At 33.5% G+C, this 14,489-nt stretch overlaps 1 protein-coding gene across 4 annotated transcripts in view; it reads right to left on the reverse strand.

The window, feature by feature from the left end:
* Nucleotides 1-14,489, reverse strand: part of SBF2 (SET binding factor 2) — a 253,639-nt gene that overhangs the window by 34,056 nt on the left and 205,094 nt on the right. For 2 of the 4 annotated variants that reach the window (XM_032188226.1, XM_032188225.1), the window contains exons 26-31: nt 12,816-13,014; nt 10,561-10,757; nt 8,209-8,346; nt 6,992-7,087; nt 3,233-3,304; nt 1,014-1,198 (exon numbers count right to left, since the gene is read on the reverse strand). In XM_032188226.1, the coding sequence (XP_032044117.1) occupies nt 1,014-1,198; nt 3,233-3,304; nt 6,992-7,087; nt 8,209-8,346; nt 10,561-10,757; nt 12,816-13,014 (887 nt within the window). The remainder of the gene's footprint in view (nt 1-1,013; nt 1,199-3,232; nt 3,305-6,991; nt 7,088-8,208; nt 8,347-10,560; nt 10,758-12,815; nt 13,015-14,489) is intronic. The other 2 variants (XM_032188227.1, XM_032188228.1) reach the window with 2 other exon arrangements.

Here is a 14,489-nt window from a genome sequence, read left to right on the forward strand (position 1 = left end):
CTTCATGTAATCAAATCAGGATGAACAGACTTCTGAGTTAGTGTTATCCACATCAATTTGACTTCGTATGATTCTAAATGCTACCCCTAATTACTTTTCTTGTTTAATAAAATTCCATTTGCTTCATAATGTATTTCAGCACACCAGAAAAAATAAAACTTCAAATAAGCCTTTTTTATATTTTTCAAACTAGACATTACTGTGAGATGACAACTCAGCTGAACATTAGATGACGAGTCAGCTAAATCAGAGGAGTAATAAGCATTTAGGTGTATTTAAGCATGGCTCTGACAGGAAGACCATACATATACAGCACACTCTTGGAATAGCTCTGAACAGCCTCTGCATGGGGCAGCTGCCAGGATCTTTATCCCAGCAGCTACACTTGGCACAGCCGAACTCTGCTGCTCTTTCTCCCTGCAAAGCCAATGTTGTTGAAACAGCAAAGACATGGTAACTTCAAAATACAAAGGCTTTGCTAGATGTTTTGTTGCCACACAATACATTTCATTTCCTTCCCAGTCATGTCTTTTCCAATTTAAACATTCTCATGCTGTAGAAAAGCTAATCCAATCCTCTAATCATTTTTGTATCCCTCATCTCTACGTAACATATCAGTACTTGACCAGAGGTGACAAACAGGGCTCTAGTTTCAGCAGCTACATGAGTTTGTGCTTGTGTCTAGCTGTTCTTTAAAACAATTCAGTAAGCTTTTATTTATGTTAACTTTGTTGTATTATATAACGACAGAGCGCGATTTCTAACCCCAACCACATTATGCTGCATTAACTGTTATTCTATGTATAGCAATACAGAACACAGCAGAACAGAACAAAATGGAGAGCATGCCTGTGTAGCAAATACTACCTAAAATACCTATCAGAATTTACACCTTTAGGAGAGCTATCCACTTGACTTATCTGGAATATTATTTTTGTTTTTAAAAAACATTAGGGCTATTAAACTCAAGACAAATAAAAACTATATTGACATAAAAATAAAAATGACATTACCCGTAACTGAGATTTTTCTCCAAATATATAGAGGGCTGCTTGACGTCTCAAAAGCTGACTTTGCAAAAAAGTGCTGCTACTGTAGGAAGCGGCATTGTCTTTGCCTGCAAGTCTTGCACCAACATCAATGAATGGAGTCTGAGCGTTGATAAATCGGTTGCTTGAACGAAGACTTGCCCATACACCTTCATAAAGATGAAAAATATTTTAAAAACCTCTTAGTGTGAGGCACTAGAGATGATAATTATTCATGCATATGCTACAATGTAATTTAGAAAGTACAATGTTTAAACATGTCACTTGCATTCCTCATAGAACACAATTAACAACATGTACTGGAAATAAATCGTTTCATAACAAAAATCGTCAAAATTTTTCTACTGTACTGTCTTTTAACCTAAGATTCTAATCAAACAATGCTTTCTACTGTAGAGAAAATGGTTGCTATGAAATCAGTTACACAAAAATAAAAGAAATAACAATTTGCAAGTAACTAACATCCATTTAAGTACACGGAAATTAAATTACTGGTGCTCTTTCAGAAGTAGGGACAAAAAACTCAACTATTTCCTTGTCAAAGGCATATTATTTTGGAAGTCTAACCAATAAGAATATTACGCAATAATTTCTTCCCTCAAAAATAGAAATACTATCACTTTAAATTCCCCATTTATCTCGAATTCTATTTAATAATGCACCCCATATCCTATTATAACAAAAATGTATGTACAAGGATCAATTTAAATACTACATTTCAGGATAAAGTATTCCATATTTGCTCTCCAACTACAGTGATTAAAATGCAGAATTTCATGGATTTTAGTTTCCAACTGTCCATGTTTACTGGGCAACTAAAAATGGAAATGAATTTAAGGAAGTTATTTTCTAATCACATTTTTCACAGCTAGCTGATGTGTATATAGTATAGCTGTGCGTGTAGACAGAAGGATGCCTAGAAGATCACAGTTCTAGTTTTAATCTGGCACTAAGATCACTAATACTCTGGCATGGTACAGAAATCCCCAAACTAGCAGCAACGTGAGCTTGAACCTAAGTAAGGAACAGTGAGTGCAGCGTAACATGGAACCACAGCCTTGCATCTGAAAGCAGCACATCTGTATTTGAATGGCATTGTACTAATCTAATAAACTCTGCCTCTCAACATTTTAGGTTGCATATTGTAACTAATGCAGCTACATTATTGTCCACCCAAAAGATGTGAGCAAATAGGATTAACTGAGGATGGTTGGCTAGAACCCTATGAATTGGTTAACAGTACCAAACAGTTCCAAACTCAAAGAAAGGCAGTTTTATAAAATATCTCACAGTATTTTTAGTGTAGACTTTTGTTCCACATCTGAACTGCTACAGACGATACAATGAAGACTTTAGAACACAAACAGAAACCACAAAAAGCGTTTAATATAAGAAATAAGTTCTTGTTCATTTGGCATGAAAAAATGCTAGTTCCAACACAGACAACTCTTCTCCCAAGATGATGCATACAAAAATATCATATAACTCATACTTTATAACATACTAGAAATGCAGGGCATCATTAGAGTCTGTAGCACATCAAAAGCATAAAAACTGTTTATAAATACATGCAGATGAACATGTTTACCACTGATGGATATCAGTGATTAAAAGACAACTGTATTTCTTTTCTAACTTTGCCTAGTATCTTATTTTTTGGTAGCAGTATCTAACTTTCATTATTTCTGATGTATTGTGTTATTATAAGTTTATAAATTGGCAAATACCAGTTTTTCCCTGTTCACTAACATTACCAGTAGCTTTGGAAAGAAAGATCATTGACTGGGTAACAGTATTTCTTAATTATTCTACTAAGACAGTAGGAGTACTAAATGTTTTTTTTTCTGCAGAATTAATTTTTTTGCGGTTTAAAGTTTTGGCACAGGGAACTATTTTTCTGAAAGAGCGTAAAATTCAACATGTCACTCTGCATTAGATCATTAATATTAAAGTATAATGTGGTGAAGTGTGTGGCTTATCACTGTCACTGCATCATACAGTCAATGGTCAAATAAACCCAAACCCAAATCATAACAAAACCACAACAGTGAACCCCCAAATCCCAAATTTTGTTAATGCAGAGTCAAGGCTTTCTGACAGCATTACTTTGGCATATATTAAATATAGTAGTAGTTATGGAGATGGCAGATGAGAATGTGCTTTCAGGACACAGAGTACAGTACCTTGATGGACTCTTCCCTTAGTTGCTGATTTGGAATTTGAATGAGTGAAACATTTATCTCTGTACCCAAGCACTGGTAGATAACAGTAAAGACAGAAGTAGGAGGAATGGAATGCACATTGCAGCAAGACACATTGCAGGAGAAAAGAAAAGTGTTACTTATTAATTTCCAAAGATTAAGTATATATAGAATTTTTTTTATACTACATGATTTATCAGACAGCAAAAATCTTAGTAATCACAAGACAAAACATCAGTCAAGCCAGAAAACCAGTATTAAGTGAGAAGGAAGTATCCTTTTATCAAAAAACATTAATTTTCATTATCATTTCAGTAGTTTTAAATGAATGCAGCAATCTTTTTTTTTTTTTTTCCCTATTGTTATAAAGTGTTAATAAAGGAAACTTAATGATTAAATCATTCAGTGGAATATTTTATTGAAGGCTTCTCTCCAGCCTTTTTAATTCCCTTAATTAAAAATCCCAAATCTTAGTGCATTTTTGTAAAGCTGTTCTGGTCTGTTGTAAGTAGGTAATTTAATGGGCCTCAAAATCAAATCAGAATGTAAGACATGATTCGTTCTATACACATACAGAAATTTCTAAAGGATTAAGTACAACCATATGATATAGAAAATCTGCAATATCTATCACACAAAGAAATTTCCCTCCCTTGTATAAATACTCATTTTTGATTGGAGTCTTATATGCTTATCAGAGTGAATGTTCTTGGCTGCAAAACCACATCTGCACAAGCAACTTCTTTTCTTTAAAGAAACTTCTTTTCATTAAAACGTTCTATTAAAACATATTCTTGCTAATGAATGTTGTTTTTCAAATCAATGTCTGAGCTGAGTCTGTATTTATTCATTAAAAATATCTTAGTGTTTTCCAGCAGTAGCTAATCCTACTGAGAAAAGGATTTTATTCTATTAAAATTTTATTTTATTAAATTACACAACAAAACTAGGTAAGAATTTCTGTTCTTTATAATTACACTGTACTTATAAAGTAATATATGAAGAAAAGATTTGCATTTTCTAGTGAACTTCTGAAAGATATCAACCATACTGCCAAAAAAAAGGGTCCAAGAATGAAAATATATTATGAAATATAAGTATTTGGCAAATATTTCTGATCAGAAATAACTGTGTTTTAGGCAAATACTTTACTACAATGTTCCAGATAAACTAAAAAAAATACAGTACTTAGTGTGGACACAAATATCAATGAGTATTCAGAACAAGGATGATTTTTAAAATTGTAATTACTATTCAAGCACTGCCACGTATCTTTTAATTTTAAATGTATGCATATTAAAAAAAACACAGTATCTGGCACAAAAGAATGGAAAATGTAATTTTCAGTAGGTGCATCCAACCTGAACCGGTATTTTGAGCCCTCTATGTTTGACAATAAAAATAAGGAAGGAAAGAGTGATCCAGAATTAAATGTACAAAAATACTGCTATTATATTTTGTACAATGTAGTGCAAAATCCAATTATTAAATGGATGGTGCAGATGCTTGCTATGATAAAGGAACTACCTAACCACACAGTCTTTATTTTGTTTTTGTGTGTGTTTCTTGGTTTTGCTTTTTGAATTACTCTGAGGAATGTGAAGAGAAATCACTTTAGACTGCCTGCATAAAGTAAGTTTCCTTTTGTAGCTGACCAAAAAATCTGCATTTTTGGTCCTGCATACTGTATTGTGACACTACTTCACATCTACAATATAACTAGCTTGCAAAAGTAGTAAAAATCCTTGTGATAATAAACAATGTGAATCCATTTATCTGAGAACAGCAATTTAAGCAATCTATATAATTTGTATATTTTAGAGTTTCTTCTAAAAGAACTCTGTTATCTAACTTAAAAAGACCCTAGAGTTTATTTCTTTACAGTGAGATATTCCCTTTCTCTTTTCTCTTGTACCCTGTCAACTTCTCACCTTCACTAGGGCTCCCATCGTACTTGTTAAACATTCTTATTTTTCAGCAAAGTCCTCATGTATCCTGCTGAGCTGTGAACAGACTGCAGATACTGGTCTGTAGTTACACCTTTCAAATATATAGAGCAGGTGTGGCATCAATCCAGCAAGATACAAGCTAATTTCTCTGCCCTTTTCCTGATTAATGCTGAAATTTAGCCAAGAGACGATATCCAACAAGAAAACATGATGTCTGTGACTTTTACACTACCTTGAGACTCCTTTTTCCTTCCCTGAGTAGCTCACTCTATCACACTTCAAAAGACAACTTCCATGTAGTCAAACAGCAAGCTTTTCCCTTTTTTTATCTGGAGTATCTTCATGGCTCCTCAGCAAAATTTCGCTGTTGGCACTTCAATCCCAACATGAGGAGGTAGAATACAACAAAATGTCTGCTGTCGGCTACCCAGTATTTTCACTGTTTCAGTATTAAGACAAGCTATGCACAGCCATGAGTTCATTTAACAATTCCAGACACTCTTGCTCTCTTCAGTTCCCAGTAATTTTACCTTTCCAATTAAATTCTCTGTATTTTTTTCATCTCCATGTACTACAATAGTTTAAGACAGTGAATAGAGAACATCAGCAGAACTTTTAGATATAAACTATGCATATACTATGACTAATGATAGTGAAAAGAATTGTCAATTCTGCGATGATCCTCATAAACTGTTCTTCCTCTCTTTCTTTCTGCTATAATCCTCATATAATTTCTCTATATAGCTGCTTTCTTCTTTCCTTCATTTTTCCAATCTCTTCCATCTCTTTTGGAAGTCTTTCTCTAGAAAACTGTTTTATTTTTCTCCATACAAAGCTATAGCATTTCTATCACAAAATAATTTAGTGTGGAATAGACCTCAGCAGGTCAAAATAGGTCTAACTTTTATTTCAGATGAAGTTTTTTATGTGTTTTCTCATTTCTACTTCTGAGTTTAACTTGTTGTAAGATTGGTATTTTGCTGCCTGCAAAGCTACACTGAGTCATAAGGGAAGAAAAGCAACTTTCAGATGCCTAAAAATATTTGTATTAGTAGCCTTCATGGATAAAAGGTAACTAACTCTAAAATTTTTCATTTTGAGAAATATTTTTACCCTTATTACTACAAACATACAATGTTTTTAAGTAATTTAACACATTAGTTTAAGCACAGAAAAAAATCTTAATAATTTCATCAGACCAGAAGAGTAAAAGTAACTGGAATTCACTTCACAGAATGAGTTTCTTGTAGAAATGACACTGATGATCCCTTGTAACTAAGAATAACTATTCCCAAAGAAGGCACTGTATCTCTCTACTCTTACAGCCTGGCCACATAACGCTATCCTCTACCTAGAGTAAAATTATTCAGATTGATTATTTGTATCTAGATGAAGCATCAGCTAATCTTCAGACAAATGCCAGACTAATGCAAATTACAAAACTGGAGACTGTAAGGTGCATTCAATCCTAATGTAAAATGTGCATTTTTCGGTCATACATGGCAGGTACATTACAAACATGGATGTATCACAAAGTATTTAGAAACATATTTCCTGAGTGCTTAATTTCAAACATGAAATTAGCTTTATTTCAATGGTAGAGTAGAAGACAAACAGAAATTAGATACTAAGAGTATGTCATGAACTGAGGCTAATTGGTAATTTTGATTTTTTTGTTTCAGAATATAATGAATTTGTAAGCAGTGTAATTATTTTTACTTCACTGACATTTTATTATCATTTATTATTTCAAATAACACAGGTACTTAGACTTTGATCTAGTCTTACTAACCTCCTCGAGCAAAGCTATTGGATAGATTTACATCCAAATGTCCTGGCACTACCTGCTTAAACACAGTAGACATTCTTGAAGCCCTCCTTTCAGTGCCTAAAGTCAGCCAAAAAAAGAATAGAAGATTAAAAAAAAACTACACTTACTCAGACTAACACTTACCATAAATGATGAAATACCTTTTTTTTCACACAATGCAGCTAATTCTTGCCAATTTTGTATTTCTGCTGTATTTTTTTAAGACAGATGTATACATTGGCAACAAAATGTTGATGTTAGATACAGTTAAGCAATCAACATATGTTACAATAAATGAAGTAAACATGCAGACTTTGGAGATAGTGTTATTTTACAAGAAAAGCCACTGACCCTGTTAGGCTGATTTTCACCAAATAAGTGAGGCAAGACAGACAATTTCAAGTCACATACTCTCTAAGACATTGAGGATACCTTCGCATATCAGTTTCATCAGGTAGTAATTGAGATAAAACATGGATTTGTTTCTTCATGATTCCACATTTACCTAACTTAAATAATGTCTTTTGAAAGTGTTTTCACTGCAAGTAAGCTCTACATGGAAATAGCATTAAAATCCCATTGTCAGTATGTAACATACGAAAATGCCTAAATGACTTCCACTACTTTTGTAGCTAAATCTGTTCATGTGGTGTCTGGCCTTCCAATCCCACATTTTCTCACTGTATGAAACAGAGTAGCGTTTCACAGTCTCTTCAGGTTGGCATTCTCTTATTCAATATACCTAAGTTTTCAATATGCCTACTTTGTTATAAAAGACCTTAAAGTGTATCTATGTTTTTGATTCTGTTAAATAATTGTTGCATTTAAAACAAAGAAACAGCAACAACAACTTGGCATCTTTATATTCTGGAGGACTTTATATTATTAGCTCCAGAATTGTTAAAATTACTAATGCCTCTAGATTGGCCCATCGTATCCAAGTGAATTTCATCAAAAGCCACGAACCGTAGACTGAGAATCACTTACCATCAGATTAAGAACACTGAAAAACATTTTGAAAAAGTTTAAAAACATCCTTTACATACAGAGAAACACTCATCAAAACTAAGAGAGAATAAAACCATCTGGAAAATGAAACAACAGAGGAAACAACAGAATTCAAATTGAACTAACACCAAATCCAAGAAAATTCGCTTTTCAACTTAAACACAGAAAAGGACTATACCAAACAATTTTACCTGGAGATAGAGCAATTGTTGGTCTAACAGTGAGAGTATTACTGCCATTCATTTTGCAGTGGACGGATATCACATTAAGTAAGGCTTGTAGGTATTTTTCTTGTTCTATACTGCTTGAAGACTCTAAAGAAGCAGGAGCTAGAAAGAGTTGCAGGAAGAATGGACAGCATTAACATATATTTATAAATACACAGAATAACAAAAGCCATATAAAACCATATAACTATATAAAAAAGATAATCGACAATTTCATGGTTTGCCTGTCCTATGTTGAAAAGGTCATTTCTTCAATGACAAAGAATGCCCAGATGTTCATCACCTGGCTGCAAGCAGCACCATCAATATTCTCTTGCATTCCACTCCACAAAGCTAAGCTGCACTGTTCTAAGAACCATAATCCATTTTCTGGAAACCTTTGGAAACCTCTTGACACATGTGGAGTTTCAGATGACTCCTCTATGTATCTCAGAAATTGAATCACTCTCCAGATGTCACTGATGTTGCTTGAGTTACTTGGGAACACTGAGGAGGACTGTTTCAGAGAGAGAGAAGTGGCTGCAAAACACTGGATAAAAGCAAAGCTAGAGAAGACAGTTTAAAAACAGGGTGGACAAAATAGAAAAAGCACATTGAAAGCATGATGTTTTGAGAAATTACTGCAATGAAGTTGAATAGACATCCACTTAGGACTTCAAGAAGTTAAGAATCAAATAACAGAACACAAAATCAATGCTAGAACAAAAGCAAGTTTTAAATGTGCATTAGGAATCTAGGTGATCGTTGGAGGAAACTACCTTAACAAGAAAAAACATCCATTTGCATCCAGCTGCAAGGACTTAGAAGGAACGGAAGGAGATGAATTAGGTGAATTGGGCCATACTATGACTACGAAGACAAAAAACTGTCCAGACTCAAGGGGTCAGATTTACTTCAAATGCCAACTGCTTTTTTGTTTGTTTGTTTGTTTTATTCTGAATTCTAGCTTACTACAGCCACATCTAGACTTGCTACAGAACAAAAATATAACTTGATCACAAGAGCCAGAATCTGGAATCTGTGATGAAAGAGGGAGTCAAAGGACCTGAGCAAGCACATTTCGACAAGCCACAACTACTGTAACTTACAAATAGTTTTCTTTGTGATGCTCCAACCAGATGCTATGCTGGAAACTAACAGTTACCTGATTAGTGGGAAGTGGCTTAAGAAGCTTCAAGATAGATTCAAGTAGCATCTAAATTAATAGTAAAGTTAGGAAGTGATTATAAAATGTACACGCAGGAAGCATCACGCTGCTGCAGTCTGGGAGAGTGAAAGAAGTTTGAAGAGAAACATTTTCTCTTCAACTTTTAAGCAGAGTGTGCACATTCTGAAATTTACTTGAATGATTTCTAAGACTTCAAGCCCTTGAAGCAATGCCACAGAAAGTTGTTTGAGTTCTTAACAATTTAGTTAAATGAAATGAAATGTCTAAATGAAAGGATAATGTCCTTATCACTATCACTTGGAAAGTTTTATTTTGTGAAGATCACTGTGTGTCTTTTTGTAAAGTGACCCAAGAGATGAATAGCTTGATTTATATGAAATCCTGCTATTGAACTAAATGTATATGTGAGCTAAAGATTCAGGGCAACAATGTCCTTGCAAAAGATTACAGATGGAAAATTTGCCCTTCAACCTTAACATCAATCACCCCTCACACAGTGCTGAAGAAGTCAACTATTGTCCTTTCCAAAATCAGTTTTATCCTATGTTTTATTCTTCTGGAAAATTAACTAGTGACAAATCTTGTGTTGGTCCAGTCTTCATACAAAGGAAAAGATTTACTTAATGCAAAGACCCCAACAATAATCTTTCAGGCCTATATTTTATAAAAGAAACATAAAAGTTCAACTAATATCACATTGAAAGACATCAGAAAATCCATCGAATAATTTTTGTTCTAGTATTTTATACAGTACTTTATTAAAAATGACAACATATACTCATTACAAAAACAGTACAATGGAAAGAGATAATTGAAGTCGAACTGGGGAATTTATCAGAAAATAGGTGCTTTATTCTCAGAAACATTGCATTTGGCAGATGCAAGCTTTTACTGAAGACTTCTGGTTCATATATAATCCCTATTCAGATTAGTTCAATTAACATCTTTGAACCACCTTCATACCATTCAAGGTCTGCTTCATGACAGAGAGTAATTAAACTGAACTACTTAATTGATAACTTAACAATTGAACTGATAAGCATTCATACCCTGAGATTTTTGATTCACTAATCTTACTGATTCTTCTAGAAAAGTAAGTATTTCTAAATAAAATTACTTATACAGAAAATCTAATTGTATCAGCTCACCTGTAGGATGTGTGTTTTGGGATTTGAAGAGGCCAACAACACCTTTTCCATGAAAGCCCCCTGACCTAAGTAGGAGAGTACTGTTTTTTGTGTTTTTCCAACACACAACTGGTAGGCGATTGTGACGGTAACAGCGAGCAATTCTTTGCAGACTGCTGTCTTGAACGGACTGAGGTACTACCAGAAGTCCAGGATAACTGTATTGACAAAAAGGTGAAAAATTTGAACAACAATGTGCTCTCAAAATATTAAACAATGAAAAAAAGTCCTAAAGCTACAGGCAGAGTATACATCTTAATGAAAATACATGCTAACTGGTACTACTGCTTTTTATTCCACAACTCTCCTGTTTTAGTCCAATCCTTTAAAATACATTTATTTGTAAAGAAAACTGCATTTTTTAAACAACTTAAATTAGGAAAAAATCGTAAGACCGTCACTTTCAGTGTCCTTCCATCTAAGGTTATGTTACATTTGGTAATAATTCTCTTCCCAGTGGATCTCTTACCCATCACTATAATGAAGCCATAGTTTTGAGAATGACAGAAAACAGAATTGTGAGGCATGCACATGATACAGTAGTTTTGTTTTGACACTTGTATATAGAATATAAGAATGGAAATGAAGGAATGTTTAGATTGCCTAGAGTATCAGAACTAAAACAATAATTTTTGGTCGTAACTGGTTTATGTCAAAATGTATTTTATAACCATATTCCTTGGAACAATGTATTTGAAAATTAAATGTTGTGTACTTTTTAGAACACTACAATACATTGAGAGATTAGGAAATTTACTAATACAATAGATGTAAAAATGGAGAACCCAACAAGATGGTATTTGCATTTCTGTTAGAAAAAAACATGGATTCAAGCAAGGAGAAAGACTATTTTCTATGTCTTACAAAAAAAATTCAATTTAAGTGCCAATTTCATATGTTAAGAAGAAACTAACACAATAAGCTGGGAAATGTTAATTCTTACTGAACAATTTTGTTCCTACAGAATATACACTGCTCTTGTAAATTCAGTACTCTGACATTAATTGAACTACCCTCATACAAAAAGAATATACATATTTATGTTCTGGTTCTTAGAACACAATAGTCAAACTAATATGGCATTAGGTAAGTATCTCTATCCAGTGATTTGTAATCTACTGAGACATGAATTATCTTTACCAAAGAAACTAATTATATTAAAAACTGGTAGATTTTTGAGAGAGAAGAGTTGTTTACATAATGCCCAGAGCACAGCCAAAATGTGCAGACTTAAATGCTTTTATTTGCATTGTATTTAATGGGGATTGAACAAAACCACAGTTATTAATCTGTTATTCTATGTATGCAAGAACATAGAAAGGATCTACTATTTTCTTGTGCCCTTCTTCCATGAAGGGCTCGCTGGCAATATCATTATCTATAATGAAAGCAATGACTAGCCAAAACAGGCTTTAGAGAATGCAGATGCTCTTCTCATACAACTTATGCAGATATGCTTTCTATTATAAAGAATTTTTGTGGGTAGTGGTAGCAAATTACACTAACAACCAAAAAAGGGAGTTAGTAACATTCATGCATTAATGTACAGCATGTGACTTTCAGTACATGATAAAGTTTAAAGCAGTATAGATACCTTCGATTTTAAAACATATTTTTGATTTGAAGAAAGTAATTAAATTATTTGGTTTTGATTTTTTTTTTTTTAAGGAACAGAATTTATGTGCTACATAAACTACATAATACTACATAAATAATTTCCAGTACCAACACAAACCATCAAGGCAGACTGAGTTCTACCATCTAGCTTGATCACTAAATTAGCTGGAAAATAGCCTCTTAATTTCAGAGTAGCAAATCTTCAGTATAGAAAGCCAGGAGAAAAACTACATCAGAAGGCAATTCACAGTATCTAGGTTAGTCTCCTCTGAAAGCACCAAGGACTTCCGCTTTCCATAGGCAATGAAAAGAACTTAGAAATAAAGACTTGTCTGACAGCTTCTGTGGAGGCTCTGAAAACTCACTTCTGGCTACTATCACTGGCAGTCTTTCCAAATCTGATGAATACATACATAACCACCATGTGACAGAAGAGGAATCTCTAAGAGTGGAATACAAATAGCTTCAAGGCCACTGGTTGAACACACTTACTACAGACAAAGAAGAAGTCAGAATAAGTTGTTTAAATGAACTTGAAATGTGGAATACATGTTATGTCACTTTTATTTTCAAATACTTGACTGAGTTGGTAAACTCACCTCCTGCAAAGTGAATACATCCTGTTCAGTGCAGTTATTCTTAAGTATTCTGGTTTTGATCGAGAAGTGTTACTACTGATGGTCCCTAGTCCCAAACGTTGATAGTCTCTGAAACAGGCTCTTTCTACTAATTGCTCCATTGTTGACTTCTCTGAAGCTTTTAGGGTACCACCTGTGTGCAGCTCACTGTCATCTGAAACTAACATCAAAAATCTTTGAGTTTGCTATTGAAAAAGCCAGCAATTACACAAAAAAAACCCACGTTACTTTCTGAACTAATTATTAGTTTGTCTTATTGTCAGTGATCAATTACAGGCACTAACAAATAGAAGCTATAGTTTGCAGAAATTGTAAGCAACAAAATAATACTCCAGTCAGGAAACTTAAGTATATCCCAAAGTTACCTACTGCTGTAGTGGTTGGCATGGCTGACACCTCTCTTTTGCTAAAATTCCAGAAAAACTTCTCTCATATATTTATTTGAACTGAACTGAAGGCAGGCATACTTTCTATTAACGGTGTATTTATGCAAGCATGTTAAACTCACAACTGCTATACAAAGATGTACATCAGAAAGAATAATAAAAAATGAGCACATAAATTCATTAAACATGCAAGATAAACTGGATCTCGTAAATTCTTTGAAACTGTCTTCAAAAGATGTAAAAATCTTTCTAAAGCTTGGTTCAAATTAAAAGTGTTTCTGCATCATAATTTCACAGCAGATAAGTGTTGGCTTCTTAATGCTTCAGTTTCAATGTCAATCAGCAGCTTTCTTCAGCTATACACATCAGTTGCACTTTCCAAACCAAAAGAAACTTTAACCATGAAAGATAAAAACCATGCCACAAGTTCAAACTACACTGAAATTCAAGTCAAGCAGGGTCTTTGTACAAAACCTGCCACCTGCCTGTTATCAACACTTCAACTATTTCCAAATATGTCTGAAAGCAGATTTACTGTTCACTGTATGTATTGGTTACTTGCTACCACTTTATCTCAAGCATTAAAGCATGTGCATATGAGGGGAAGTATTTCTTCATGAATCAGGCAACACAAAGTATATAAAGATTTAAACTTAAAACAGTACTTTATAAAACTGGAAATTAAAACTACATTTAAAACCTAAAATTATGATACAATTAGAAGTTTACTGGCAGCAGACAACATTCAGAATTTACAGCAGTAGAACCTAGATAAATCTTTTTATTTATCTTAGCATAAAAACTACATAAATATTTTTTTGCTCCAATGGTGCATCGTACAAAAATAACCATTTTCTATTTGACCTAAACAAGGAAGAGTTTAGTGCTATGGATATCTCCCCTTTTTCCTATATTTTCATATTTGTCCTAGTAAGAAAGAAGTCACAAAACATTTACAATTATAAAGTGCACTAAGAGAAACAAAGTAAAGGGGTTTTAGAAATAATTTTATTTTGGGGAACACAGAAGCTTGGTATTTAACAATGTTAAATGCTATAACTGACTTAGATAACATGAGTGTGCATTTCTTGATTTTTTTCCTAAATGAATTTTTCTTTCATGAAAGCAGTATATTGTTGATCCGAATTTGCAAAATATCTTTCTGAATGTGTAAAAAAACTAAAGATTATAGGAGCTCATACCAGTGTCTTTAACCTGAAGAGGGAGAGAAAGATTTACTATCTCAAGT

The sequence above is a fragment of the Aythya fuligula genome, chromosome 5 (genome assembly GCF_009819795.1).
Source record: "Aythya fuligula isolate bAytFul2 chromosome 5, bAytFul2.pri, whole genome shotgun sequence".
Lineage (NCBI taxonomy): Eukaryota > Metazoa > Chordata > Aves > Anseriformes > Anatidae > Aythya > Aythya fuligula.